The sequence below is a fragment of the Microcebus murinus genome, chromosome 4, assembly GCF_040939455.1.
Source record: "Microcebus murinus isolate Inina chromosome 4, M.murinus_Inina_mat1.0, whole genome shotgun sequence".
In the NCBI taxonomy this organism is placed as follows: domain Eukaryota; kingdom Metazoa; phylum Chordata; class Mammalia; order Primates; family Cheirogaleidae; genus Microcebus; species Microcebus murinus.
In genome coordinates, this window is record NC_134107.1 from 60,987,794 (window position 1) to 61,015,702 (window position 27,909).

The window sequence follows — 27,909 nt, forward strand, 5'->3', positions numbered from 1 at the left end:
TGCCCGGCTAATTTTTTCTATAAATTTTTAGTTGGCCAATTAATTTCTTTCTATTTTTAGTAGAGACAGGTCTTGCTCTTGCTCAGGCTGGTTTTGAACCTCTGACCTTGAGTGATCCTCCTACCCCGGCTTTCCAGGGTGCTTGGATTACAGGAGTGAGCCACCGTGCTGGCCTTGAAGAAGGTTTGAAAGGATGTCCTAAGTGATTGGCCTTACTGAGCTGCCCACTAGCACGCGAATGCATAACCCTCAGAGTGTACATCCCTGAGGGCAAGGACTTTGTTCACTTCTCAAGGGGGTCCTCAGCACCTACAACAGCTGAACTCAGAGCTCAAGGAGCTATCAGTTGTGGAAGGGTGGGGTGGGAGACCTGGAGCCTGTGGGAGGGGACCCAGACAGGGAGGAGACCCAGTCAGGGAGGGGGCAAGGATGACCAAGGATTGAGAAAGGGAGAGAGAGAGATGAGAGGGAAGCAAGGAATACCTTAGCATCATATTTTACAGCCAAGGAAACCGAGGTCCAGAAAAGGAAAGCAACTTGCTGAGGGTCACACTGCACACTGCTGAGTGGAGAGCCGGGGTTTTCCTTCCTGTGCACCTCTCCCTGCCCAGCCAGACCACCTGATGCTCCCAGGAGTCTCTGCCTCTATCACTCCAAGTCTTGGGCTTTGCAGGTGGGGTCAGGTACTGGGTCTGGTCTGACTCCTCTCACTCTCCCCTCTGGCTGGGCTGTCACTAAGGTCGAGCTCGACTGAGGTTGCGGTTTTCAGGATGACCCCCACATGTAGAATGGCCATGCCGCCCAAAGTCTGACCACCTCCCCTGAGACGAAGGGAGGGGTCCAGGCTGAGGAGGGAGGTGTGTGTAGGAGGATTCAATTAAGTTTCAGCTCTGAAACTGGGGGTGTGTGGGGGAAGATCCACTCGTGGCCGAGCCCCTGCAGGGAAAGCGTGCCCCAAGTGATGTGCGGCGACCAGGAGTGGGCCGGCCAGTGCAGACAGCAGGGTCGAAGGGGGCTCCAGTCCTGGGGAGCGGGACCCTGGAGCCCGGTGTCCCCTCCAGCTCAGGGGTCCGAAGCCCAGCCCACCCAGGTCCACTCACCTCCAGGACCGCAAGGGTCCTGAGTCTCGGCGGAGGGAAAGGACGCCCGCGCTCGGGGACGCGCTGTCCGGGCGGGGGCTGCCCGGCGCCCGCAGCCGGCCGCTGAGGGCGGCAGTAGGACCCAGGGGCGGGGAGCGCCCGCGGAGGGAGGGGGCAGGGGCCGGGGAGATTTAGGGGAGGTCTCTGGCTTTTTTTGGCGGAGCTGGGGCGCCCTCCGGAAGCCTTTCCAACTTTCCAGAAGTTTCTCGGGACAGGCGGGAGGGGGTGGGGCCGCCATATATAGATCCCGGGAGCGGGCGGGCGAGCGGAGAGTGGAATCGGTTCGCGGCTCGAGAGCGACGGTCCCGTCCGGCGCCAGCCAGCGCGGCGCAGGTGAGGGGCGGGGGCGGCCCGCGGGGCGCCGCGCAATCGAGGGGTGTTCAGGGAGTGAGGGGGGCAGATGGCCCTCGGGAGGGGTTGCAGGCCCGGCCAGAGCACGCATACTGGAGTCCCTGGCACTTTGAGGGTTTGGGATGGAGAACCCAGGGCCAGCTGGTGACGGAAGGCTCCGGGGTCATCAGAGCCGGGGTGGGAGGGTGCAGGGTCCCCTAGACGCATGGGGCGGGTGGTGGTGGCAGTTAGGAGACAGTGGGGCTGGGGGCCAGGGAGGTGTAAGCAGACTCTGCAGAAGCAGAGGGAGACTGGGTCCGGGGCCTCTCCCAGCAGCCACAGGGAGGACAGGCCGGCTCTGCAGTTCCACGTGACTCCAGTTCTGGGGTTGAGGCCCAGGGGTCCGCAGCGAGTGATGGCCCAGCCTCCTCAGATGCCTCCCCTGGCTGAGTGGGGGCATCTGACCCTCCTGAAGGTGGAGTGGCTGGAAAGAAGGTGGAATAGCCTTGGCTCCTTGGGTGCACATACTTTGCGGGGTGTCACCAGCAGTGGCTGCTTTGCTGATCAGCAGCCTGCGGGGTAGATGAGGGTGGCCAGAGGAAAGACCTGAGCAACAGGCCTTCCTCCTCCTCCTCAAAAGCAGGGAGTGAGCAGCCACAGGGGTGCGTCTGCTGCGGGGGCTGATTAGAAGGATTTGACTCAGCCGCCCCTACTCTGTCCACTGCCCTCTGTCCGAGAGTAACTGCAGGGTTAAGGCCACTTCCAGAGGCTAGGTTCCCTGCCCCCAGCTTAGGGACATTCCTGAGGTGGCTGGAGGGAGGAAGGAGACTGAACGCACTTCCAGCCTGGCCCCATGTCTCGGCCCCTCCTCTTCCCCAGTTTCCGGCTGGTCCTTCTGAGCTGCAGGGCCCCGATGGAGGCCTGGGGAAAACGAGGGGGCTTCGGATCCCTGGGAGAGCAACTGGGGCCCCACCCTCCTGTCCTCACATTGTTCATGTACTTGTCCCCCATTCCTGCACCCTCCTTTGTCTCTGGCCACTGGGATTCCTGGCAGAGAATTTTTTGTGCTGGCTGTGTAACGGGAGCTTCTGAGAGGAAGGAGCCGGTGCCAGGAAGCCTGACCCCTGTTTATCCCTGAGGGACCGGGGGTGGCTCCCTGCCCTGGCCTCAGTCTCTCCCACTGTATAGGGAAGTGGTCAGTCTCCAAGGCCCCTGGAGATCTGGGACTGGCTGTGCCCCGTGCCAGGGGCAGTGTAGACAGGGTGCCCTGTGGGAGCTGGGCCTTCCAGGCCCTTCTCCACCTTCCCTCTGCCGGGTCCTATCCTCCTCACTGTTCTGTTTTCTTTCAGAATGAAAAAGGCAGGCATTGACCTCCCTCTGAGGCAGTTTCCAGGTACTTTAGACCCCCCTCAAGTGTTTGGGACCCCCAGCATCTCCTCCCCTTCCCGCTGGGTCCCAACTCAGTCTGGCTAGCCGTGGGCACAGCCCTGGCTAAGTGATCCCGTATTTTTCTTTGTGGGACTGTAAGTTGTCTAACTTGGCCCGGAGGGCTGGCATTTCTCTGTGGCGAGATGGGCGGGCTGCGGGAGGCTGGCTTGCCTGCAGTGACTTGCCTTCCTCTGCCCCTGCTGCTGGGTTAACGGTGGCCCTGCCCCCAGCACGCACCTCTGCAGAGCGAGATGGGGAATCTAAGCCCAGGAGGGCTCCTGGAGTCCCCTGGCAAACCCATGCACCCCTTGTGACCCGAACCCAGGCCTGTGTCCCAAGTGGAAGCCCTCTTCTGCTGGTAGGCAGAGGTAATTCAGGCTCCTGCCTGCCACGTCACCGGCTGCCTGAGGAGTCCCAAACTAGTCATTTGGAGCTTGCTTGAGAAGCCCCTCCCAGCTCTTTGAGGTTCTGGCTGGCTGGGGGTGGGGGCTGCGGAGATAGAGCCTGCCACGTGGCAGGGCCGGGAGCTGGGCTCTTCAGCTGCCTCCTCAGGGAGGGGACGCTGGTGGCCTCTGCGGTGATCTGAGCTCCAGCATCAGCAGTGGGGATCAGAGGTGGCCTTTAAGCAGGGTGGCCATGTGCCAGGGTGGCCTTGTGCCTGTTGTCCTGGCATAATAATTAGTAGCACCCATTTTACTCTCTTAAGTGTCCTTATTTGTGCAATAAATTATATGGTAACTCTGCCTTTGAGGCTCCAGTCCTGGCGGGGAAGGAGCCAGGGCTGGGAGGGAGGTGGCCTGGGGCTGAGATTTGCCCCTCCACTCATGCTTTAGGGTGAAACTCAGACCTCCTGCCCTGCCCACCCCTCCACCCCCCACTCCCATATTTGTGGCTCCAGTGGCCCTCCCTCCTCTCCTCTCCTCCCTCTCCTTGGACCCTTTGCACTCCTTTGCACTGCACTGGCCCCAAGGAGGGGGGCAGCCCAGGGAGGGAGGGAACCTGCCTGGTTTTCAGGGTGGCAGCAGTAGAATCTAACCCGAAATACAGTGCTCCCACAGGTAGCCAGAGTCTTGAGGGTCTTGCTCAAGGAGGACTGTGAGATGGGCTCTGCCAGAGCAGCAGGTTCCAGCCTCCACCAGGGTTCCTTCTGACCCTTCCCTGTGCCTGTCACCTGTCCCGTCATCTCCCATCCTGCAGCATGAAGGAGAGGGGAAAATGACCTGATGGGGGAGGGAGTTTGGAAATATCCCACGAACAGAGACTGTCCTTATTGGAGGCCCAGAGTGGGGCTTGTCCTGCGGTTCACTGCTGCTGCTACTGGGTTTGGGGAGGGGGCCCGAGGGTAACCCCGAAGCCGTGGAGCAGATGGCCTGTGTGGCAGGCTGTCAGATGGGAGAGCAGCATGGAATCTGATGTGGCTCCAGTTCCCTGGGAGGCGGAACACACATCTGGCTAGCCTTGCTGGTGGGGGACCGGGGCACTGCTCTGTTGAGCTGTGACTCACCCCCTTCCCTGGTATCCTGTCCTTGCTGCTATGTCAGGAACACCTCCCCATCCCCCACAGGATTGGTCCCAGGAGCTTTTGTTCCCAGGATTTCCCATCTGGTCCAGGGGCTGTGGGCGGATGGGCATGCCAAGTTCCTGCCCAGACAGAGGCCTGGACATGGAGACCTAGACCCTGCAGCTTGGAGAAGGGAGACTGAGGCTGGGTGAACACATAGGCATACACTGAAGGTCACCTTGGGGCAGCGGAGTGGAGCATCTGGGTTACCTCATTTAATGAGTGAACAAGCCGGTGACTCATTAACATGCCAGCACAGAATGAACGGCATGGGGGCGGAGCAGGCCATCCGCTGTGTCCACTATGTCCCTCAGGACATCCTTTGCCCAGGCACCTGGGCTTCCTGCAGACACTCAGCCCAGCTGCTGCTTTTTCTCACTGGAAAAACACCCCCAGGGTCATGTGAGATCAGGGCTGACCTCTGTATAAACTGAGCACCCCAGGTGTGGCCCAGTGGCCCTGTTTTGCCTTCATTCAAGAGGCCTATTATGTGCTAAGCACCGGGGATACCGTGGGGAAGCAGACTGGCTGGGCTTCCTGTCCTGGAGGCCACAGCCTGCTTAGGAGCAAGAATAAATACATAAAGAACACATAATAGGCCGGGCACAGTGGCTCACACCTGTAATCCTAGCACTCTGGGAGGCCGAGGTGGGTGGATTGCTCAAGGTCAGGAGTTCAAAACCAGCCTGGGCAAGAGTGAGACCCCCTCTCTACTAAAAATAGAAAGAAATTAATTGGCCAACTAAAAATTTATAGAAAAAATTAGCTGGGCATGGTGGCGCATGCCTGTAGTCCCAAGCTACTTGGGAGGCTGAGGCAGAAGGATTGCTTGAGCCCAGGAGTTTGAGGTTGCTGTGAGCTAGGCTGATGCCATGGCACTCACTCTAGCCTGGGCAACAGAGTGAGACTCTGTCTCAAAAAAAAAAAAAAAAAAAAAAAAAACCTTCTTCAATAGTGAAATATAACAGTTATACACAATATGGAGAGGAAGGGACAGAGTAGAGAGACACCTTATTTACTCACCCATTCATTCATTCAGTCAACAAACTGTCTTGTACATTATCTTTCTTCTTGGTACATGCTTGGGGAGCAAATGAATCCCAGCAAATGAATCCCAGCACCCAGCAAATGCATCAATCATCTGGGTCCCTGGCCTCAGTCAGTTATATGGGGTGGTGGCCTTTCTGGCCACCCCAGCCTGGTGGTGGTGACTAACTTCTCAGTCTGGGTCAGGGTGCTGCTGCTCAAATTCTTTTGATTACAAGGACCGTGGGAAATCGTAGATTCCAAAAGCTTCAGACTTTTCAAATCAGTGTCGAAGAATCAGAGATTACTTGAATCTTAAAGCGATCACTATAGTCTATGATGATCTTACACTCAAAGCCCTCATGGAATATTTGAATCCAACTAAGGTGTCTTAGCATGTTAAAATCTTAGTGTCAAAGGATCTTAGAATAAAAGTATTGAAGTCTCTGGGCTAGGCTGATGCCACGGCACTCTAGCCCGGGCAACAGAGTGAGCCTCTGTCTCAAAAAAAAAAAAAAAAAGAAGAAGACATAATAAATGTCAGCGTTAGCTATCCAGTGCAGGAGATCAAGGGTGGTCTGGCAGTGACTCGCTGGGAACCCAGCTTTGGATAGGGAGGTCAAAGAAGGTCTCTGAGAGGCTGGCAGCCCTGGGTCAGGTCTGGGCTTCCTGGACAGCAGGCTCTCCTGCTCCCATTGCCAGGGACTTGGTGGCAGCCTAGGGCCTCAAGGCCACCCTCTCTGTGCAGCCCTCACAGGTCCACTGTGGTGCACGAAACCCACCTCCCGGCCATGCACTCCCTGCCACTCCTCAGCGCCTTCTGCCTCCTGGCCCTGGCCCTGGCGGCCGAGGTGAAGAAACCTGCGGCCGCGGCTGCCCCTGGCACCTCGGAGAAGCTGAGCCCCAAAGCATCCACGCTGGCCGAGAGCAGCGCTGGCCTGGCCTTCAGCCTGTACCAGGCCATGGCCAAGGACCAGGCGGTGGAGAACATCCTGCTGTCACCTGTGGTCGTGGCCTCCTCGCTGGGGCTCGTGTCGCTGGGCGGCAAGGCGGCCACAGCGTCGCAGGCCAAGGCGGTGCTGAGCGCAGAGCAGCTGCGCGACGAGGAGGTGCACACGGGCCTGGGCGAGCTGCTGCGCTCGCTCAGCAACTCCACGGCGCGCAACGTGACCTGGAAGCTGGGCAGCCGCCTGTACGGGCCCAGCTCGGTGAGCTTCGCCGACGACTTCGTGCGCAGCAGCAAGCAGCACTACAACTGTGAGCACTCCAAGATCAACTTCCGCGACAAGCGCAGCGCGCTGCAGTCCATCAACGAGTGGGCCTCGCAGACCACCGACGGCAAGCTGCCCGAGGTCACCAAGGACGTGGAGCGCACCGACGGCGCCCTGCTCGTCAACGCCATGTTCTTCAAGCGTGAGTTGGGGGTGTAGACGTGGGACCTCCTCCCCCCCTTCCTCCTTCCCCCAGGAGCCCCCCACAAGAGTCAGGACAGCATTCCTTGTGCTCGATTCTTTTTATGCTCATAACAACCTGCAGAGGCAGGACTGTCACTAAACCCTCGTTATGTGCCAGAAACTGGACTCAGAGAAGCTGAGGCATGGACAGTGATGTGTCTAAAGGAATGGGACAGGGAGCCAAGCCCCCAGAGACTCCAGACCATGTGCTCCTACCAAATTTCATCCATCACAGTGCTACTGCGTGTATGCCTTGGAATGGATAAAATTTACACTATAAAGTTTAAAGTTAAACTTTGTCAGATAAACTATAAACTTTATCTGACAGATGAGGAAACTGAGGCTCCGAAAGTTTTACTAACCTGTCCAAAGTCACACAGTCAATAATTCAGACACCCTGCACCAGAGCTGGCCCTTAGTCACTGCGCTGCCTCTGAAGTGTGAACTGCCCCAATTACAGACGGTTCAGGCCGCGTTGTCCACCATACGGTAAGACCATGGGTCACCTAGGATGGCCAGAAAATTTAACAGTCAGTTCTGCCTCAGTAGTGAGCTGGAGAGAGGCCCCTAATCCTTACCTGGGGGTCAGGCAGTGTGGCCTTCATTGCACACGTGAGGAAACGGAGGCTCAGCTAGGAGGGGGCAGCACCAGGCCTCGGGCCAGACGCGTCTGTTGGATTGCAGATTAGATTTAGGGTTCGTATTTTGTTAGTGTTTGTGAGTACCTATGTGGATACTACTGTTCTCACAGTTTGCTGTGACGATGGGGTGACCCTCATTTTCCAAATGGGACCAAGCTAGGACAGTGGCTAAGCCCGGAGGGAACACAGGTCTGGTTGTGAGTAGGGGCAGCGCTCAGGCCACTGTCATACATTAATTTTTTGGTTATTTTCTGGCCACAGAGACAGAACTTGCAGACAGGAACGAAGGGTGGTCGTGGGACACTCCCTGCCAGGGCACAGAGCCCCTCAGTTACTGGCTGGGGTAGAAGCCCAGCTCAGCGTGTTTCCCAAGTACCTGTCAAGCACCAGGGCAGGGGCTGGACACGGAGGTGTCTGAGCTGAGAGCGGAATTAATTCTCTGTCATGTGGGAGCAGCCAGATACCACATCCTCAGATAGCCTGTCCTGGGGCCAAGGCCTCCCACCCCAAAGCAGGGACCATGTACTCTGTGGGCTGGGTGCTCGGGGAAGGTGGCTGCCACTGTGCCCCAAAAATGAAACAAAGGCCGATGGCGGGATACATGCAGGCCGTGCAGTTGGGGGTGGCCGTGCAGTTGGGGGCGGCCGTGGGCTGTGATTGTGTCAGGGGGACACGTGTCTCTGACCCTGTGTTCTGTTCCCCCACAGCACACTGGGACGAGAGGTTCCACCACAAGATGGTGGACAACCGCGGCTTCATGGTGACGCGTTCCTATACCGTGGGCGTCATGATGATGCACAGGACAGGTAGGCGGGTGCCCTGCAAGCAGGGGCTCAAGGCAGGGGTCCCAGGGTGCTCAGGGTCTGCCCGCCCCCACCCCGCAGCCTGCCCAGCGCCCTCTCTGCCCGCCTCCCAGGCCTCTACAACTACTATGATGACGAGAAGGAAAAGCTGCAAATCGTGGAGATGCCCCTGGCCCACAAGCTCTCCAGCCTCATCATCCTCATGCCTCACCACGTGGAGCCCCTCGAGCGCCTGGAAAAGCTGCTGACCAAGGAGCAGCTGAAGGCCTGGATGGGGAAGATGCAGAAGAAGGCCGTCGCCATCTCACTGCCCAAGGGTGTGGTGGAGGTGACCCACGACCTGCAGGTGAGGGGTGGCCCAACTCGGGCGCCTGCAGGAGTTGGGGGAGGGGGAGGTGCTCGGGGCACCCATCTACCAGTTCAGCAGGTCTGTCCTGAGCCCCTCTGGGTGTCCAGGCAGTGCTGGGCTCTGCTGTGGGGTGGGGTGGGGAGGAGGCGTGGCCCTGCCCTCGGGAAGGTGGTGACAATACCAGCAGCTGAGTATTCCTGACCGCTTGCCGGGTGCCAGGCATTCTTCCAAGCACTTTATGTGTATTTTACTCTTCAAATCCTCAAAGCAACTTTCTTAAGTTGTTAGACTTTAAGATAAAGATAGACTTTATCTTACAGATGAGGAAACTGAGGCTCAGGAAGGTTAACTAACCCTTCCAAATTCATACAACCAGTAATTCAGACATCCTGCACCAGACCTGCCCCTTAGTCACTGCACTGCCTTTGAAGTGTGAAGTACCTCAGTTATAGATTGTTCAAGCCGGATTATCCACCATACAATAATAAGACTAGTAATCATGGGTCACCTAGGATGGCCAGAAACTTAACACCCATGGTCAAGACCACCCAGGGTGGTGGGCAGAGGCTTGGAGAGAAGCAATGACTCCCTGAGGTCCCCTTGGCTCATAAGTGGTAGGCTGCAATTAGACTTCAAGGTGGAAACATGGTGGCCTTTTTGTCAAACAGGAGAGAGAGGTTGCTGGCTTACCCAAATAAGGAAACTTCCATTCATTCTTACCTTGGATGCCAGAAATGGTTCCTTGGCGGGCTGCTCACTCACAGGATAAACTCAGACTTGCTGCCAAGAGAGCTTGGAGACAGAAAGCTTAAAATGATATGGGGCTTAGGCTCCAGAACAGAGACGAGTGGGGCTTGTACTGGTCTGTGTTTTAGACACTGGGAGTTTCTGGAAAGGGATCATCCCCATCTCCCTCCTGGGCCTGGCCCCGATCCTTCTCTCCCGTTTCTCCTGCATCTGGAAGCTCGGTAGAGCCACAGTCAGCCAGTCCATGGGGTAAATTGAGCCAGGAAATTTGAAGTGGATGACTTGTGCAAGGCCACTGGGACTGGAGTAGCTGTGCCTACCTGGAATGCCTGTCCTAGGACCCTGTGAGTCCCAGGACCGTAGGCCTAGTGCCCGTTAGGCATGCTGGGAAGGCAGACTGTCCTGTGGAAGTCTGGGGCCTAAAGAAATCTGGTCCTTTCCTGGCGTCTGTCCTGCACTGACAGCCACGGAGAGCCCTGGACGGGGCCCTGCCTTCAGGGAGCTCCCAGCCAGGTGGGAGAGACAGACAGGGCCAGGCTGAGAGGCAGGGAGATCCAGGGATGCTGAGACCCAGGGGAGGCACCACTCCCTTGTGGGCTAGGGAAGGCTTCCTGGAAGAAGCGGTGTCGGAAGAATCCCAATGGGAGAGGGGAGAGCCGTCTAGGATGCACGTAGCTCAGCGAGGCTGTCTGAGAGCAGGGTGGGGCATGCCAAGGGATGTGGCTGGAGGCAATGGCGTAGGCACAGGTCACTTATTAAAGAGCTTGTATGTAGCTTCCGAGAGCTGTGCAGAGCCATGGAAAGGGGTGTGTGTGTATGTGTTTTAACTTTTTACATGGAGCATTGTAAAAATATATTAAAAATAGAGAGCTCAGTATAATGAGCCCCCAAGTACCCATCACCCAGGTTCAGGCATGATCAGCTCATGGTGAATGGTGATTCGCCTACACCCGTTCCTCCCACAACAGATTGTTTTGAAGCAAACCTCAGGCACCGTATCACTCTGCAAAGATTTTAAGCCCCAGAGCGATGCGGACACAGGTGTCCTTAGATCAGTCCTTCTCAAACTTGAGCGTGCTGGCAATCACCTGGGCGGTTGTTGGAAAGGCTCTGGCTGCAGAAATTCTGATTCGGCAGTTCTGAGCTTTGGGGCCGGGGTCAGGCAAGCTCCCGGCGGTGCCACACTTTGGGAAGCACTGCTCGGGATTGCTGGGCAGCGCTGGGGCTCAGTTCTGACTTGTTTCTCTGAGTCTCGGTTTCCTCATCTGTGCCGTGGTCATTAGAGGCCCTTGAAGGCTTATAGAGAGGATTGAGGTGCCCAGAGCCGAGCCTGGCACATGGACAGTGGCCAGGGCAGGATTGTCTCCTCTCCGAGGAGCAGTCAGGTGGAGCGGGTAGAGGGTGAGGTGCAGGAGCCTGGTGTGCTGAGGCCTCACCTGGCACCCGTCTGGTCCCACAGAAACACCTGGCTGGGCTGGGCCTGACTGAGGCCATTGATAAGAACAAGGCAGACTTGTCGCGCATGTCAGGCAAGAAGGACCTGTACCTGGCCAGCGTGTTCCACGCCACCGCCTTCGAGTGGGACACAGAGGGCAACCCCTTCGACCAGGACATCTACGGGCGCGAGGAGCTGCGCAGCCCCAAGCTGTTCTACGCCGACCACCCCTTCATCTTCCTGGTGCGAGACACCCAGAGTGGCTCCCTGCTGTTCATCGGGCGCCTGGTCCGGCCCAAGGGCGACAAGATGCGAGACGAGTTGTAGGGCCCAGGGCGGGCGTGGGATGGCAGGAGGCAGCTGAAGGCTCCTGAGACATCATGGGTGCTACTGGGGAGGGGGGTCAGCTGAGGCACCAGCCTTGGGTATTCCATGGGGTGGGGGTGGAGAAACAGACTAGGGTTCCCGTGTGTATGAGCAGCCCTTCCCAGCTAAAATTCACTCCACTGGGCCGTGGCCCCCAGAGATCGTGATGCTGAGCTGGGAGATTCCACAGCCCGTGGGACCTGGGCAGTCGTCGTCCTGCCTGCCCTCCAAGTCCTAGGTCAAGCCGCCTCAGTCGGTGTTCATATTTATAGCCACGGAGCTTCTCGGCTGTGAGAGGGATCCGAGCTGGGGGTTCAGCCCGGCCTCTTCCGACACTGCCGCCACCTCAGCCCCCTCCCCGGCTCTACCCAACCTCTCACAACCTCCCTCAACCACAAAACTAGGTGCTGCAGCCCCGGGGACCAGGCACCCCGGAGTGACCCTGGCCCCGTGAGGGGGATCGGGGAGAGCTCACGGCAGGGGCTCCAGGGCAGACTCTGCTCAAGAAGCATCGCATCAGACATCACGGGGGCGAACTTTTGTTTTTTCCTTTTTTAGTTTTCCAAAGATGGGGAGGGAAGGGGGAAACATGAGCCTTTGTTGCTGTCAAATTGAGAACATATTTGTACAATTTTTTTCAATAAAATTTTTTCCAAGGAAATTCGTTGGAGCATGGAAAAAGATTGGCTCAGGAGATTCACATGTCATTCTTCCCAGAGGACAAGGTCTCCTGTTAAGCCAGGATTGCTACTGACAGCCCATATCGGGCCCTGACTCGAGGCACTATGCAGACAGCGTCGTGGGGCAGGACTGCTCTGTGCTAACGCTGGTGGCCCTGGAGAGGTGTGGCTGCAGGGCCCGAAGGACCGCGCTGGCCCTGGAGCCCAGGGTGTCCCTGTCCTGCTGTGCAGGGCCCCAGTCTTCCGCTCCCTAGCCTTTCCTTGCCAGCTGACCTCATTCCACATCCAGGGCTTCCTGACTTTGAGCCCTGCTGTGGAAGGAAGGAGCAGTGGGGATCCTTGCTCTCAGGTGGCCGGATGTGGCAGGTTTGTAGCAGGGAGGAGGAGGCCCCACCATAGACCGCAGGCTGGGTGCCTCTTGTGGTCCTGCCGCCGTGCCTCGGAGGCAGAGGAGTAGAGGAAACCGGGTTTGAGCCCCATCTCTGCTGTCTGCCAGCTGTCTGGCCTTAAGAAGGTCACTTCCTCTCTCTGGGCACCTCTCTAGCTTTCCAGAAGTTGGTAGTCCAGGAAGGGACCCCTTACCTGGCTAGGCAACCCGGTAGAGTCCGCCAAGACTCTGGGCCGCAGGAGGGCCAGGTGAATCACTCCCCTTCTTACCACAACGGAGTTTTAGCAAAACTGTTCAGAGTCCCAGTCCCCGGTCTGGACTCAATAATTTAGATCTCTACCCTCAAGGGGCTTCATCTAGGGGCGGAGACTTAGGAACAGTGACAAGTATGCTCAGTACTTGCTGTGTTTCAGTCACCTAGATCGTTCCATTCCTGGCATGCCATGCCTGTTCCCCTGTCTCAGGGCCTTTGCACTAGCTGTCCTTTCTGCCTGGCAAGCACTTCTAGATCTTTGCAGGGCAACTGTTTGTCATCTAGGACTCAGCTCAAATGTCATCTGCTGAGAGAAGCCTTCCCTGACCACCCAACATAGTCAGCCCCCTCCCACCCCAGTTTCTCTACCACATTTTCTCACTCTACTAACTCCTTAGCACTGTGAAATGCCCACTTCTGGCACACGTTCTCTGTCTCACCTGCTAGAATGGGGACTCCATGAGAATAAGGGCTGTGTCTGCTCATTGCTGGGTGTCCTGCACCTAGATTCGGCACCGTGCATTCATAAGGCACTAAATACAGATTTACTGAGCAAGTGAAAGGCCTGTTCTAGAAGGGCACTGGGGTCTGGAGCTTTGGGAATCCAGAGGAGGAAGCCCTGACTGTCTGGGAAAACCAAGGAAGGCTCCCAGGTGGCAGTGACATGGGCTGTTTAAGGGTGAGTCGTCATTTCTTGATGAGAATAATGCTTTTAGCAGCACCAGCCGGTGCTACTTTTGGGTTTTATTCCTACTGTATGCCAAATACTCCATATGTATAATTTTATCCAAGCCTCATAAGAGTGTGGCTGGGTAGGGATTAGCCTCATTCTACAGGTGAGATAACTGAGGCTGAGAGAGGTTAAGTGACCTGCCTGAGCCCCACAGCCAGTGGGGCCAAGCTGGGATTTGATCCTGCTCAGTTGGGTGGCTGTTCCTGCCTCCAGGTCACACAGGAAGAGCCGGCGAGGCGCTGACGGCGGCTACTAGCGCAGTGCGAGACTCGAGACTCGCACACTGTCTAGTTTCGTCTCCGTCCTGCAACAGCCCCGTCACGTGGGGAGTCATCATCGTTCCGGTGCCGCTCACACTAGAACCCAGGCCTCCTGCCCCTGACATCCAGCCTGCGACAGCCCCCCAACAGGAGTGAACGCGCAATAAAATAAGCCAGGCCTGTGGGCCTTGAGGCCGCATGCCGCGGCCCTGGCCCGTGTGCAGAGTGCAAAGAGGTCGTGCTCCCCCACCACGGTGAGGGCTGGAGTGCAGGTGGAGGGTGGCGGTGCAGGTGGCAGAGGCCAGTGGGTTAGGCATGGGGCGGGGACTAGAGGCTGGTCCGGTCAGTGCTTGCGCCCCCAGCGGCTCGCCCCTGCCCTGGGTGGAGCTTTCCTGCCGCCTAGAGGCCATTGGAGGGATCGCCCTGTTCCCACCATGGTACTTGTTCGAGTCTCAGGGACATGGCGAGCCTGTTGCATTGGGAAGGGCCCAGATGTGGGGGTGAGTGGGGAAGATGGGGATTAACGAATGCTCGTTCAAAGGAAGCAATCCAGTGGGTGCCGCGATGCTGAGCAGCAGAGGCGTTGGAGTCTGACAGACCTGACAGGAGTTCCAGCTCTGCCACTCCCTAGCTGTGTGACCTTAGGCCAATTACTTAACTTCTCTGAGCTTCGGTTTCCTCAGCAGTAAGGTGGGAAGGGTAACAGCACTCACCTCATAAGGTTGTGGTAAAAGTTAAATGCGGTAACCACGGTACTTGGCTACTAACCGGAGAAGGTGGTCGTTCCAGAGCACACGGCAGCGCTGGACTCCAGCCCACGTTGCTGCGACTTTAAAGTCGGATTCTTTCCATCATGCCTCTGTGCCTTGGGTTCGGGCTGGGCCGAAGTGTCGGGGGGACACTCCTGGAAGAAGGGGCTAGAGGGAAACAGCAGGGTGGCAGAGCGGGAAAGAGGCTTTCCAGATGCGGGGAACAGCTGGAACAGAGGTGTGGCAGTTGGGGTGGGCAGGGTAGCTCAGAGCGCAGTGAGGGGCTGGCGGGGAGTGAGGAGGCAAGAGACCGAGGGTCGAATGGCTACAAGGAAGGCTGGGGTGCGGGTGAGGGGCAGGCCCCAGGGTAAGGCACATGGCGGTCAGGGAGCATTTGTAGGAGGAGAGCAGATGACTGTCACCATTCACCCCTCTGAGTTTCCGCTCCCCCACCGCCTGCCCCTGCAGCCACAGCTTCTCACCTCCCCCTTCTCTTTTGCTCATGGGTCTCCTCTGCTTGGTCTCATGCCTCTCCCATCTCTGCCTGTCAGCCCCTGCTCACTCTTCCAGGCCTGTCTCAAAGGTCACCACCTCCCCAGGGAACCTGGGCCGGTAGGCGTGACTTCCTCCCTGTCCCACCGCTCTGTGGGAGCATCTCTGACAGCAGGGCTGCGTTTTCCCTGCAGGCGCTCCTGGTGACACTTGATCCTTCAAGCACCTTCCTGCCATCTCTCCTCCCTTTCCTCCCCCACACTGAACTCTCCAGTGTCTCGTGTGTGGGGGAGCGCCAGGTTCATGGGCCCAGGCTCCCCCCCAACTCCAGCAAGAAGGAGAAAGTGTTTTTGTACTTAAGATTCACGTGCTGAGCAGTAGAAAGCTCTTTTACTTTCCCTTTTTCCATGTCGTTCCTCCCCTTCCCCACTCTTGGTGTAAGCCAGAGATCCCAAACGCAGGGGAAGGAGAGGGGATGGGACAGTGCGGGGCTACATCACATGATTTCATAAGACATGAGTCTGATGCTGTCGTCACCAAATTACGCTGCCAGTTTGTCAGTGGATTCACAGCACTGCTGGGTTTCGGGTGGAAATTAGCACACTGATGTCAGGGTGAGGGTGCGACAGGGGACATACAGGAGGATCGGGGTGAGTCAGAGTGCCCCAGCCCTACCCCACGGAGCCTCCTTGCCTCGAAGCAGTCCCTGCTCCTTTGCCTGATGAGGCTACTGCCGCCTTGCCTGAGGACCTTGAAATGACCTTGCGTTGCGAGTTACCCTGCGAGTGTTTTGGTGTTTGTTGCTGAGTAACAAGCCACTGCACACTTAGTGGCTTAACACACAATTTATTCTTTTCACAGTTCTGTGGGTTCGCCAGCCTTGTCTGTGTTCGCTTGGAAGGGGGTGGCTGGGGTGCTGGGCCTCTCTGTCTATGAGGTCCTTCACCCTGGCTTCTTTAAGACATGGTGGCCTCAGCGTTCTGGGAGGATGAAGACAGGAGCTAAGCCTGTGAACCTGGTGTCTGTCACTTGCATCATGTCACTTACAACACATTCTACTGGTTGAAGCGAGGCACAAGGCCAGCCCAGATTCAAGGTATGAGAGCTAGACTCCACCTCTAGTTTGCTGCCAGGAGCAGCAAATCACTGTGGGCATGTTTCAATCTGCCACTGAGGGGAGGCCAGCTCTCCCCGTGCCCCACTTTTGCATTTGCAGCCCACACTGGGGTTAGTTTTTTCTCTGCCGCAGGGGACTAACTCCTGAGTCAGGTCTTAGAGGATGCTGTACACACATCAGAAGAATTTCAAGATTTTGCTAATTTTTATTCATGTCAGCAAAAATCCAGATAATATCTATGGGAATGTTTTCTGTGAGTGCTAGTCTAAGGATAGAGGAATCTCTTTTTCACTGGGCTGAGTTTATTAACATGGGTGCATTTCCCTAAGATTCTAGATTCATGTGCCGGTTTGAGTAGCCAGGAGTGATTTCGTTTGCTTAGCTGGTTGACTAAAACCTGGATTCAAACAAGGCCTCTGCTCATTGGAGTTGAGAAGCCAGAAGTTCCTTGCTTTATATATAGGAGAAGGAACCCAAAGGCTCAGGGTGGGAGGAAGTTGATGTGGATTTGCCCTGGTGACCCCCTGGAAGACACCCCGTTCACACCTGGATGCCTGGAAGGCACCCAGAAACACAGCAGTGAGGGAGCACCTTTGAAACCCGCTGCAGTGCTCGTCCCCTGCAGGCCAGGTGTGCTGGTGGGAGGTGCCGCCATGGAAACAGGCCCCATGATTTTAGCGGAAATGATGGGCTCTCAGGGGAGCAGAGGACAAGCAGCAGCCCATGATCACCAGGACATCAGACCTCAAGTGGTATCGATGCATCTGGCCCGCAAATGTCTATAGCAAAGGCCAGTGGATCAGGGGCCAAATAGGACCAAAGGGCCCAAACAGATGGGTAGCCCTGGAGATCCTCCTTAATCTCTGCAACAGAAACAACCAAACAAAACGACAAACAAACAAAAACCCTCCAGGTCTGGCAAGTAAAAGCCTGCCTTCAGCCACCATGAAAGAGATCTCGGGCTCTGACCGAAAGTCCCTTGAATGAAAGACCCTTCCAAAAGGCCCCTCCAACAGCGCCACGGAGACACACTACGTCATCCTTTCAGCCTTCTACAAAGGGCCGTGGGTCATTTGCCAGCTGCGCTCTGTGAAAGGAAAATATCCACACTTTCCTGGGATTAGTGGGTGTTGACTCTAAAGTTCATTCCCGAGGACGCAGAAGCTGCTGTGTAGAGGCTCAGGTGGGTCAGGTCGTCATTGGAGCTTTGACTCAAGTCCAGGTGTGGCGAACCCAGTGGGACCTGGACTCTTCCTGCAGGTATGTGTCTAGTTTCATGGTGCATGGTTGGAATTTACAGACAGAATTCACACATGAGTCTCCAGACCTGTGGAATACGGGGTGTTATGGTTGAAAGGACCAAGTGGAAGCCCCTCCGTCTACTTCTTACTACCAAAATAATAAACTCAAAGTAATGCTGTGACTCTAGAGGAATCACAGAAATCTGTGCCGCCATCAAAGACTTGAAAGGTACAGGAGTGATCTCTGTTCCATCCCAATTAACTCACCTATCTGGTCTGTGCAGAAGGTGCAGGTCTTGAAGAATGACAGGGCATTTTCCGAAGCTTACTCAGGTGATGAGTTCAGCTGCAGATGCTATTTATTTATTTATTTATTTTGAGACAGAGTCTCACTTTGTTGCTCAGGCTAGAGTGAGTGCCATGGTGTCAGCCTAGCTCACAGCAACCTCAAACTCCTGGGCTCAAGCGATCCTACTGCCTCAGCCTCCCGAGTAGCTGGGACTACAGGCATACGCCACCATGCTGGGCTAATTTTTTCTATATATATTAGTTGGCCAATTAATTTCTTTCTATTTATAGTAGAGACAGGGTCTCGCTCTTGCTCAGGCTGGTTTTGAACTCCTGACCTTGAGCAATCCGCCCGCCTCGGCCTCCCAGAGTGCTAGGATTACAGGCATGAGCCACCATGCCTGGCCTGCAGATGCTATTTATACAGCATATATAAAGGCTGTGGCCTTTATATGGGAACTACAAGTTTTTGTTTGGTCATACTTGGTGTGAAACTATTTATCTGGTAATTTTATTTTATTTTCCTCTATAGAAAGCCCCAGTAGCAGTTTTCTCTCTCTTGGCAGGGATAGCAGTACACTTTTTTAATCCCGTCTTGAAACTCGTCAAGTCTCTGGTTCTCTGTTACAACTTAGTCTACATGGATTTTGATCATCCTCCCATAGCACAGGCCAGCATACTTGTCCACTACATTGATTACTTTCTGTTGCTAGCACTGAGAGAGTGGGATGCCTTGATAAAACACAAACATGTTTGAGAATGGGAAATAAATCTGTGAGAACACAGGGGCCTGCTGTTAATACCTGAGTTAAGTTTCTGAGTGTTCGGTGGTCTGGATCATGCCAGGAAAGACTTTGCAAAGAGAAAAACAACTTGCTGGGCTTTCTACCTCTCACTGGTAATAAGAAGTACAGCACTTGGGCTTCTATGTATTTTGGAGGCAACATATATCACATTTTGGTGTGCTTCTCTGGTCGATTTACCCCACACTCTTGCTGGGTAAACTCATACTCTCTCGGGGCCTCACATACCTTGTCTGGGCTGGTGAGGCCCACATTCCAGTGAGCCCAGACCCTGTTCCCAGGCTCAGACCAGCATGTCCAGGAGTCTCCCAGACACCTCTCCCTGGCTGTCCCACAGGCATCTCTCGCTCACCACGTACTGAGTTCATTCTCCTGCCCAAACCAGCTGTTTCCTGTATTCCCATTCATCCACTCAGCAATAAATGTCTGCTCATATTTATTAGATACCAATAAGTGTGTAAGAAAAAAATTCAAGATTTTGGAAGAAGCAAAAGAAATGACTGCTACATGAAAAAGATGGACAACAGCAAGTGCTGGTGAGTATGTGGAGAAACTGGAACCCCCAGACATTGCTGGCGGGACTGTAAAATGATGGAGCTCTGGCCCACCCAGAACCAGCACCAAGCCCATAGAGGACATTAGATGTTACACTGGTGGCCTGAGGGGGCAGGGGATTAAAGTGTAGGTGCTCTGATAGATGAGTGGTAGCGTGGCCTGGCTTGGGGATTGGAGGTGTGCAGGAAAGGAGGGAGTGGGGGCTGGCTTGCAGGGCCTCTGAGGGAGGGCTCAGAAGAGGACGGCTGCAGGGTGCCTGGGCAAACTGGGCACAGATCCCACAAACTGGGCAGGCTTTGGGAGCTCCTAGCCAAGCTTGGTGCAGAGTGCCCCCCTGTCTGGCTGCCAGTGTGAGTGGGGCCCAGAGAGAAAGAAGGCTTCAGGTGGTCCAGATCGAAGGGCAAGCAGCTCTGCCACGTGGCCCTGGAGACCCAGCAGAACCAAAGGTGATTCTGTCTGCAGCAGATGGGGAGGGTGTTTTGAACACATGGCAAATCCGGGTAGAAGAATCACAATGGAGTATGTAGGATTTAGGGGCAAAGCTGAGTGCTCCTTGGCAAGCAATTTTCCTCCTTTTGAAGAAGAGCTTCGGACTCAGCACTGGGCCTAGCTGAGAGTGGGAGGCATCAGGGACTATGAAACTAATTACTGACTGTTACACACAATGTGCTCTTTTCTCAGGGATACTTGGGGTCTATGTGCTCAGTTATTGCTAAACATGTTGTCAGTGAATCATGCATTGGGTATGAAGCATGCTCCATTTCTCCCCTTTCTTATCCCTCATTCCCTGGGATTGGGCTTCTGTTTCTTCCACACCAGAGAGTCTGCAACTGCCAAGGTGCATGATCTCTTTATTACTACTGCAATGGACACTTTAAGAGAACTTACTTTATACGTAGGAAAAATTCCCAACATACATGAAAGTTAAAAGAACTTCTGTGTACCCATCACGAAACTTCAAGATGTATTGACGTCTTGCCCATTTTGTTCAATGGACGTTCTAGATCCACGCCGTAGGGAAGCCCCTCATGGTCTCTGATCCTGTTGACCACATCTTCCTCGATGTCTTCTCCATGGTGACATTCTTTTCTAGTTTTCCTCCAACTCTGCTGCTCCATGCCTCCTTCTGCTGCCTGTCCCTTAAATGTTGGTGCTTCCCAGCACTCTGTCCTGCGCTTCCCACACTCTTGCTGGGTAAACTCATACTCTCGCGGGGCCTCACATACCTTGTCTGGGCTGGTGAGGCCCACATTCCAGTGAGCCCAGACCCTGTTCCCAGGCTCAGACCAGCATGTCCAGGAGTCCCCCAGACACCTCTCCCTGGCTGTCCCACAGGCATCTCTCGCTCACCATGTACTGAGTTCATTCTCCTGCCCAAACCAGCTGTTTCCTGTATTCCCATTCATCCACTCAGCAATAAATGTCTGCTCATATTTATTAGATACCAATAAGTGTGTAAGAAAAAAATTCAAGATTTTGGAAGAAGCAAAAGAAATGACTGCTACATGAAAAAGATGGACAACAGCAAGTGTTGGTGAGTATGTGGAGAAACTGGAACCCCCAGACATTGCTGGCGGGACTGTAAAATGATGGAGCTCTGGCCCACCCAGAACCAGCACCAAGCCCATAGAGGACATTAGATGTTACACTGGTGGCCTGAGGGGGCAGGGGATTAAAGTGTAGGTGCTCTGATAGATGAGTGGTAGCGTGGCCTGACTTGGGGATTGGAGGTGTGCAGGAAAGGAGGGAGTGGGGGCTGGCTTGCAGGGCCTCTGAGGGAGGGCTCAGAAGAGGACGGCTGCAGGGTGCCTGGGCAAACTGGGCACAGATCTCACAAACTGGGCAGGCTTTGGGAGCTCCTAGCCAAGCTTGGTGCAGAGTGCCCCCCTCGCTTGGGCTAGCGTAGCCACAGTGATCACCTCTGTGTGTCCTCTCAGGTTGTCCTGAGCCTCCTGGAATTGTGACCAGCCTCAGAGACAGGGTGAGGTATTGGGAAAATGACAAATACCAGATATCCTGCCAACCCTGGCAATGAGAGGAGGCAGCTCCAGTTGTAGTAATGTGGTTTATCAAAATAAAGACCCACAGCATTTCTTAGCGCCATGCTGTGATTCACATACAGAATTACAGATTGTGATAGGGGTGAGGTAAGAAGGGGTGGCCACAGAGAGAGAGAACAGGGGGCAGATTCTCTATGTAGCAGGAATAGTGGACAGGTCTTAGTGCTGGATTGAAAGTAGAGGGTGGGAGATTGGTGCCAGGTTTCTAGCTGACAACTGTGTCAACCAGAGTACATTGCCCACACCCTTCCTAGACAATGCACCCACCCCACGAGGAAGACTCCTGAAGGTGTCAATCCAGTCCGACCTGGTTCCTGTCCCCTACCCACAAGGATGGCCTCCTGGCTCCCCCTCAATGTGTCATAAGGTGCGGAGGCAGCACAGGGCCCTCTAAGGGTGTCAAGGGAGGGGGTCATTGTGTGAGAAAAGGAGTAACATCGTGGCCTTTCTCTGGATAAGCCACCAGGGGCTCAGCAAGGCCTCGGCCCAGCTCCCAAGGAGGGTCTCCTGGCCCAGCCTCCACGTGGTGCCAGCCTTCGCCAGGGTGGGTGGGCAGAGGGCAGGGGCCAGGACCTCTTTTGCCCACCTGAGGTGGGGCACTGTCCTGCCCACGAGCCTGACCCCGACGACTCGGGGTCTGGAGGGTGGGCAGGCAGCACGGGCAGTGGGCAGTGGAGCCTGGGCAGGGCAGGGTTGAGCCTGCGGGCGAGAAGGTGTGCAGGGTCAGGGCCGGGAGAGTGGAGACACCCTCCTGAGCCTTGGCATCTTTGGGACAGGATTCTTGGGGCCGATTTTCCCCTGGGTGGGGAGCAGGGAGCCTTCCCTTGCAATGACCCTATCTCCCCACCCTCCCCAAGTCCTCCCCTCGGTGCCAGGGCCCCAGAAAGGGCGCCCTTTGCTCCCAGACAATGGAGCGGTCCTCTCCTTCCAGAGGCCAGCTGCATCCCCTCGTTTTGCTCGGCCCCTCCTCCCCAGGGGAAGGCAGGGCTGGAGGCCAGGGTCGCCAGGGAGGGCTGGGAAACGACTGCGGCAGGGAGGAGCAGGGCCGGCAGTGAAGTCTGCATGCAAGAAGGGCCAAGAGCGCATTTCCCGCCTTTCCCTGCCCCAGCTCCTCGCCTCCTTTTTCTGCGGCGGACAGCGGGGCTGGACAGAGGGGTTACTGCCAGCAGCTCACCCCTGAGCTGAGGTTTCTGCCTCCGACCTCCCCTACTGTCAGGAGGGTTTACAAATGGAGCTATAGAGGGCGCTGGTGCTGGGCTCCTGGCAGAAGCTGCCATATCTCGGGGCCACCTAGTCCTCATCTGCCCTCAGCCAGCCTTCCGCATTGTCTCCTTATCCAGTGCCTCCTGGCACCATGGGCCCCTGCTTCCTCTTTCCAGCTCTGGGCCAGCCCCTCTCAGCGTCCTCTGTGCACTTCTCTTCTTAAAAGGCTCCCTAGCTTGGAACTGGGTCCATTTCTCTTTTGTGTATCTCTGAGGGAGCTCAGCTTCCCCTGTGTGGGGCCTCAGTGACCCTCCTGCACGCCCACCCCCAAGGCAGCTCACTCCCAGACCTTGTTTCCAGCCCGCTCTCTTCAGAGGTCAAGCCCTGGTAGCCAGTGGCCTCCCAGACATCTGCCCCTGGCTGTCTCCGAGGCCCTCAGGGAACCTTGTTCTGCATCTCAGAGATGGCACTATGGTCTGCTTGGCCTGATCAAGGGTGTCATGGGACCTGTGGGGGTCAGAGGAAGAACTGAGAAGAGGAGGAGATGGCCACGTGCAACACTCCTGTAGCCTCCATGTGTGTCTATCAGACCTCATGTGGCAGCAAGCTCTGAGGGCTGCTTCCGTGTTGGGCCAGGAAGAAACCTCCCAGTGCATGTGTATAGAGGTGGCTTCTGGGGCCAGAAAACCCTAGTGCTGTTGGGAATGGGGTGAGGAGGCAGGCTTGGGGCCAGCTGGATGGAGAAGGCTGGCTCAGAAAACTGGGCTATTTGGGAGTCATCAGTGTTGTACCTCCTGTGATAAATTTTCTCTAAGAACCGAGCTAAGCTCCTTTAAGAGAAGCCCTTTCAAAAAAAAGTTCTTTTTGGCCGGGTGCGGTGGTAGCTCACGCCTATAATCCTAGCACTCTGGGACGCCAGAGGATTGCTTGAGGTCAGGAGTTCGAGACCAGCCTGAGCAAGAGCAAGACCCCTTCTCTACTAAAAATAGAAAGAAATTAATTAGCCAACTAAAAATATAGGATTACTTGAGCCCAGGAGTTTGAGGTCGCTGTGAGCAAGGCTGACACCACGGCACTTGAGCATGGGCAACAGAGTGAGACCCTGTCTCCAAAATAAATAAATAAATAAAGTTCTTTAAAAGGGGTAGGAAAGTTTCTTGGGAGCCAGCAATGGTGGGGGGCAACAGGTAGAGCCCTGCATCCCCAGCTCCCTGAGGGTTCTGGCCTTTAAAAGGGAGGCTGCCCTGTGGCCTTGTGGCCCATACCAGTGGGACTCTGGCAGGACCCACCTCTGACCAAGGCTGCACTTCAGGCCTGCGGCCAGCTCCCAGCCTTCTTCCCCATGGCCCGGCTGCGGTTCTTCCTCACAGCCCATAAGGCTTAGCCCCGCTCTCTCCCTGATGTCCTGGGATTCAGAAATGGCTCCCCCTGCCTCGTCCCAGCTTTCTGCCTCAGAGACCTGCCACATACCCTTGGTTGAGTCCTAATGCCGGCCAGGTTCGTTCATTTAGGGACTTTCAGAGGGGGCCTTTGCCCTTGTCTGCTCCTGCCTGGGCCGTCTGGAGCCTGTCGGGGCTCTGTAGCCACTTTCTCTGGGAAGCCCGCCTGGCTGCCCTGGCAGGGTGTACTCACAAAGCCAGGTCTTTACTTGTCCCAGGGCCTCATTCCACACCACACTTTATTGTCCTAAACTGGGATTCCTCACCACAGTGACCCCTGTGCCCAGCACTGAGCCTGGAACAAAGTGGGTGTTCAGGCAAAGCCTGCTGTGTGTGTGAATGAATGGGGACTCCAGGGATTTTTGGAAGCTCCCGGCTGAGCTGTCATGGATGCTGGATGAGGCTCAGCAGACGTTAGGTTCTGCAGTGTTCCAAGACTTATGACCAGAGGCCTGGTTTTCTCAAGAAGTTTGACCTCTGGATGAACTTTAAGACAGCTCTTGGCAAACAACTGTCACCCAGAATTACCCTTGGCCACCTGGGTCACTGCTCTTGTTTCTTCTGCAGCCTTCATCTCTGCCCCACTCAGGGCTCAGCCTGCTGGGCTTTCATGGGATCCGACCCTTGCCCTGTCCCGCCCACCTTCCCGATGGGGTCCTGTTCTCAGTCTCCTGGCATTGCCTGCCCACTCCCATGTCGTGCTGACAACTCCCAGGAACTGGGCATTTCTTGGACTCCTCTGGTCCCCATGGGTGAAAGCAGAGCCTGGCACACCACTTTCAGTGTACATGGCATGCACACATATGCCCCCACCCCCGAGCCAGAGAGAGACACTGCTAAGCAGGGGACCACATTTATTAGACTCCAGCAAGACTACGGTACACGTTTCATGCAGATTAAATATGTGCCTTCACCTCCCCTGGGAGGGTAGCACTTTCACCGCCAGCTCCTTCATTGGCATGTCAAGAGTGCGTGTCATGGGGAACCCTCAATATATTCTGCATGGGGGACGGTTGGGATCATGACTGGGGGTGGAGGTGAGACAGTGGGCAGCTGAGGGCCCCTGGGACCTTGAGTCTTCAGAGGTTCAGGGACCACAGGACCTTGGTCCTTTGCTGGTGCTGGCACCAGGGAATCTTGATCTTTCAGAGGCACTGGGATTACAGGGACTTGATTCTTCACAGGCTCAGGGACCACAGGACCTTGATTCTTTGAAAGCTCTGGAACCAGGGGACCCTGATCCTTGACCAGTGCTGGGAGAGCGGGGCCTTGATTCTTCACAGGCTCAGAGACCACAGGACCTTGACTCTTTACAGAACCATGAACCTTCAGATGCTCTGGGGCCACTACACCTGGATCCTTGACCAGCTCTGGAGCCCCTAAACCTCGATTCTTTGCAGGCTCAGAGACCACGGGACCTTCATTCTTTATAGGTGCTATGACAATGGCACTTTGATCCTTCAGATGCTCTGGGACCACAGGACCTTGATCCTTGACAGATGCTGAGACCATGGGGTCTGGATCCTTAACAGGTGCTGGGACCACAGGAACTTGATTCTTGACAGGCTCAGGGACCGCAGGACCTTGATCCTTCAGAGACTCTGGTACCACAGAACTTTGATCCTTAACTCTTGCTAGAACCATGGGACTTTGGTTCCTTAGAGTTTCTGGGATCAAGGGACCTTGGTCTTTGACGGGTGCTGAGATTACAGAACCTTTATTCTTTAAAGGCTCCGGGACCACAGGATCTTGATCCTTGACTGGTACTGGGATCATGGGACCTAGATCCTTCAGAGGCCCAGCGACCACAGAACCTTGATCCTTTGGAGGTCCCAGGACCGTGGGGCCTTGATCCTTTGGAGGCTCTTGGACCACAGGACCTTGACCTTTCTGAAGGCCTGAGACCACAGGACCTTGATCCTTGTCTGGCTCTGTGGCTACAGGACCTCGATTCTTACTGGAATCACTGGCAGGTTGGACCAGGCTCCTGCAAAGGAGAGAGAGGTGGTCACTGTGAGGGTAGAGCTCAGGCCAGGGATGGGGCGGAGCACAGATTGCCTGATAAGTCTTGGCCCAGGGGAGCCTGGACCAGGTAGCTCTTGCTGGAGAGCCAGGAGAGTCTGATTTCTATGTTCTTGGTACAGACGTGGGGTGAGGTGAGGGGCAGGCTCAGGAATCGGTCATTCAACGTGCTTGCCAATTGATTATAACCTGCACATGGCACAGGGGTGGTGCCCTGGTGACAATGGCAGTACTGTAGCTGGGCTCAGACTCGGCCAGTGGGCATCCCAGCAGCCTGTCCACCCCACACTCCATCTAGCCCTTACTTTTTCCTCCAGGACCATGGGGCCCATCCTGGGAGCCCCATCCTAGCTGTCCACTCAGATGACGCTACAGGCCAGGGGGCTCTTTCCTTGTTGTCATGGCCTCCCGAGGTTCATCTCCTTCCCTGACCCTCTTTTTAAGGGCTGACTGCAGGGAGGGGCAAGGGGTACATGGCATACCAAGAGAGGGGGCAGTGGGAATTTCCCTCTCCCTCTTCCCTGCAAGGGGAAAAAGCGTTTTTGTCACTAGCATTGTATAGAATGGCCAGCACATGGTGATAATAAAATGCAGACTGCCTTCTAGATTTATTATTGCTTTGAAATTCTCTATAGACAGCGCCCCTCATTATTGCCCGCACCACTCCCACTGCCCCCACCCTTGGTAGGTGACTGTCTGGGACTCCCCATTTAGGCAGCGATGAGGCCTTGGTCCCCTCACTCCATCTCTATTTCCAGTTCCTTCTACTCTCCTTGCCCCTTTTTGCCCCCACTAACTCCAAGGCTCCTGGGCTTATTTCCAGGCAGCCAAGAGTCCCAGCCTGTCACCAGAATCCTCAAGGGCTGCTCCAGCTGCCTAACTGCAGCCGTCCTCCCCATTCCCCGGCCCGACCACAGGTGGAGAGCATGTGACAATGCTGACACCCGAGGGCAAACATTGCCACAGTCGGACCTGGCCCGTCTGGGTTTAGAGTGCACACCCCTTCCTTGCAGGCCAGGTTCAAAGTCGCCGCTCAGGAGGGGTGTTGCTCAGCCAGCGTCATGACCTACAGCACATGCTGCTTTCCAAATCACTTCTTTTCATAGCTCATTTCTGCAACACAGCAGCCCTGTGAAGCACACGGGAAGGATTTTATTAGCCCTGCTTGTCTGATGACAAAAGGAGGCCCTTAGAGGGCGGATGACGTAGAAAGTGAGGGGACCCACACGGCCTAGTCTGTGTCTTTCCACTCCTAGAGCCCATGCTCTTCCGCCTGTAGTCCTGGCACATAGTAGGTGCTCAGTACAAGGTAGCTGTTGCTATTACTCTTGCACTTGTGGCAACGCAGTCTTTCAGCATTTTACCAGGTACTGTCAGGCTTTTAGAGGAATATGTCTCATATGCTTCTTAAAGCTGCTTGGGTAAGACCTCTACTTGATAACACTTGTTTAGCTCAGCATAGCTTAATCTTGCTGGGCCTCAAGCTTGCCATCTGTTGACTGGGTATAATGATATTTACTCAGAAATTTATGATGTTTAGAGGTCACATATGCAGAGCACCTTGTACTATGGTATTATTAGGTAGTATTACGATTATTTTTCTATTTACTTAGAAATAAAATTACACATATTTGGACTGTTTTTATTCTGCTATGTCATCCTGATGCAGAAGCCTTTGATTGCATTTAGCACCTGGATAGCACAGTGGCACAGGCAGCCTGTCCGTCAGCCCCCTTGCTGGCGGGAGAGGGCCAGGGCGGCTCTCTGGCTCAGCACAGCTGAGCCAGACATGGAGCAGACACGGAGCACAGCTGCTCTGGCCAGACGGACGCAGCCGGCTGCCGTCAGCAGGACCTAGTGTTTGAGGAGAGAGCTAGGCGAGGCCATGAGAAGCATGCAGAATCCAAAGATGGCATTAAACACCTCCAGCCATTGGTGGCTGGCCAGAGAGGGAAAATAAAAACCCAATTCAGAATAGAGTCTAGCAGGAAATTGATTAGATATGTCTTCTCTGGTCCTGAGGTGACCTGGGTGGGGTCATCCTGATGGGGCGATCTGGCTGAGGGGGGCAAAAGGTGCTTAACCAATCTCAGGCTTTGGGCTGCAGAATCGGCCCCTTGGCAGGACATGAACTCAGAGTCCTTGCAGGCCTGGCCATCATAAAGGCCAGCCAGGCTTCCCTGGCTTTGTGCAGCCTTGGCCCCCAGGCCACGCCCCAAGTCTCTGTTTAATGAGCCCCTCAGTCAGCTGTGAGCTAACCCCAAATTTGTGTGCATACATAACCTCATATTGCTTCAGTTAGTAAACTTCTTTCTTTAGTGGGTAAATGTCTTTAATCATGGGGGAG

The 27,909-nt window shown here is 55.3% G+C and overlaps 2 protein-coding genes across 3 annotated transcripts in view; one reads left to right on the forward strand and one right to left on the reverse strand.

Annotated features, from left to right (window-relative positions):
• The first annotated feature begins 1,315 nt into the window (after nucleotides 1-1,315).
• SERPINH1 (serpin family H member 1) lies at nucleotides 1,316-11,940 on the forward strand. Of its 2 annotated transcripts, XM_012745067.3 has the most exons (6): nucleotides 1,327-1,472; nucleotides 2,819-2,862; nucleotides 6,233-6,897; nucleotides 8,287-8,385; nucleotides 8,496-8,728; nucleotides 10,938-11,940. In XM_012745067.3, exons 3-6 carry the CDS (start codon nucleotides 6,276-6,278, stop codon nucleotides 11,238-11,240), a joined length of 1,257 nt encoding a protein of 418 aa, XP_012600521.2. In that variant the 5' UTR covers nucleotides 1,327-1,472; nucleotides 2,819-2,862; nucleotides 6,233-6,275; the 3' UTR covers nucleotides 11,241-11,940. The 2 variants fall into 2 exon arrangements, with proteins under 2 accessions (XP_020142202.1, XP_012600521.2); XM_020286613.2 differs by lacking the exon at nucleotides 2,819-2,862 and having other exon boundaries at nucleotides 1,316-1,472.
• Nucleotides 11,941-23,114: 11,174 nt separating this feature from the next.
• The window catches only part of MAP6 (microtubule associated protein 6), an 80,300-nt gene continuing 75,505 nt past the window's right edge, over nucleotides 23,115-27,909 (reverse strand). The window contains exon 4 of the mRNA XM_076002320.1: nucleotides 23,115-25,527. Coding sequence (XP_075858435.1) covers nucleotides 24,516-25,527 — 1,012 coding nt within the window. The 3' untranslated portion in view covers nucleotides 23,115-24,515. The remainder of the gene's footprint in view (nucleotides 25,528-27,909) is intronic.

Excerpts from the sequence above, each read along its gene's own strand:
- SERPINH1 (XM_020286613.2), top strand. The coding sequence starts at position 6,276 with ATGCACTCCCTGCCACTCCTCAGCGCCTTCTGCCTCCTGGCCCTGGCC. Across the intron at positions 6,898-8,286 it reads CAACGCCATGTTCTTCAAGC|CACACTGGGACGAGAGGTTC; the intron begins GTGAGTTGGGGG and ends GTTCCCCCACAG. Across the intron at positions 8,729-10,937 it reads AGGTGACCCACGACCTGCAG|AAACACCTGGCTGGGCTGGG; the intron begins GTGAGGGGTGGC and ends CTGGTCCCACAG.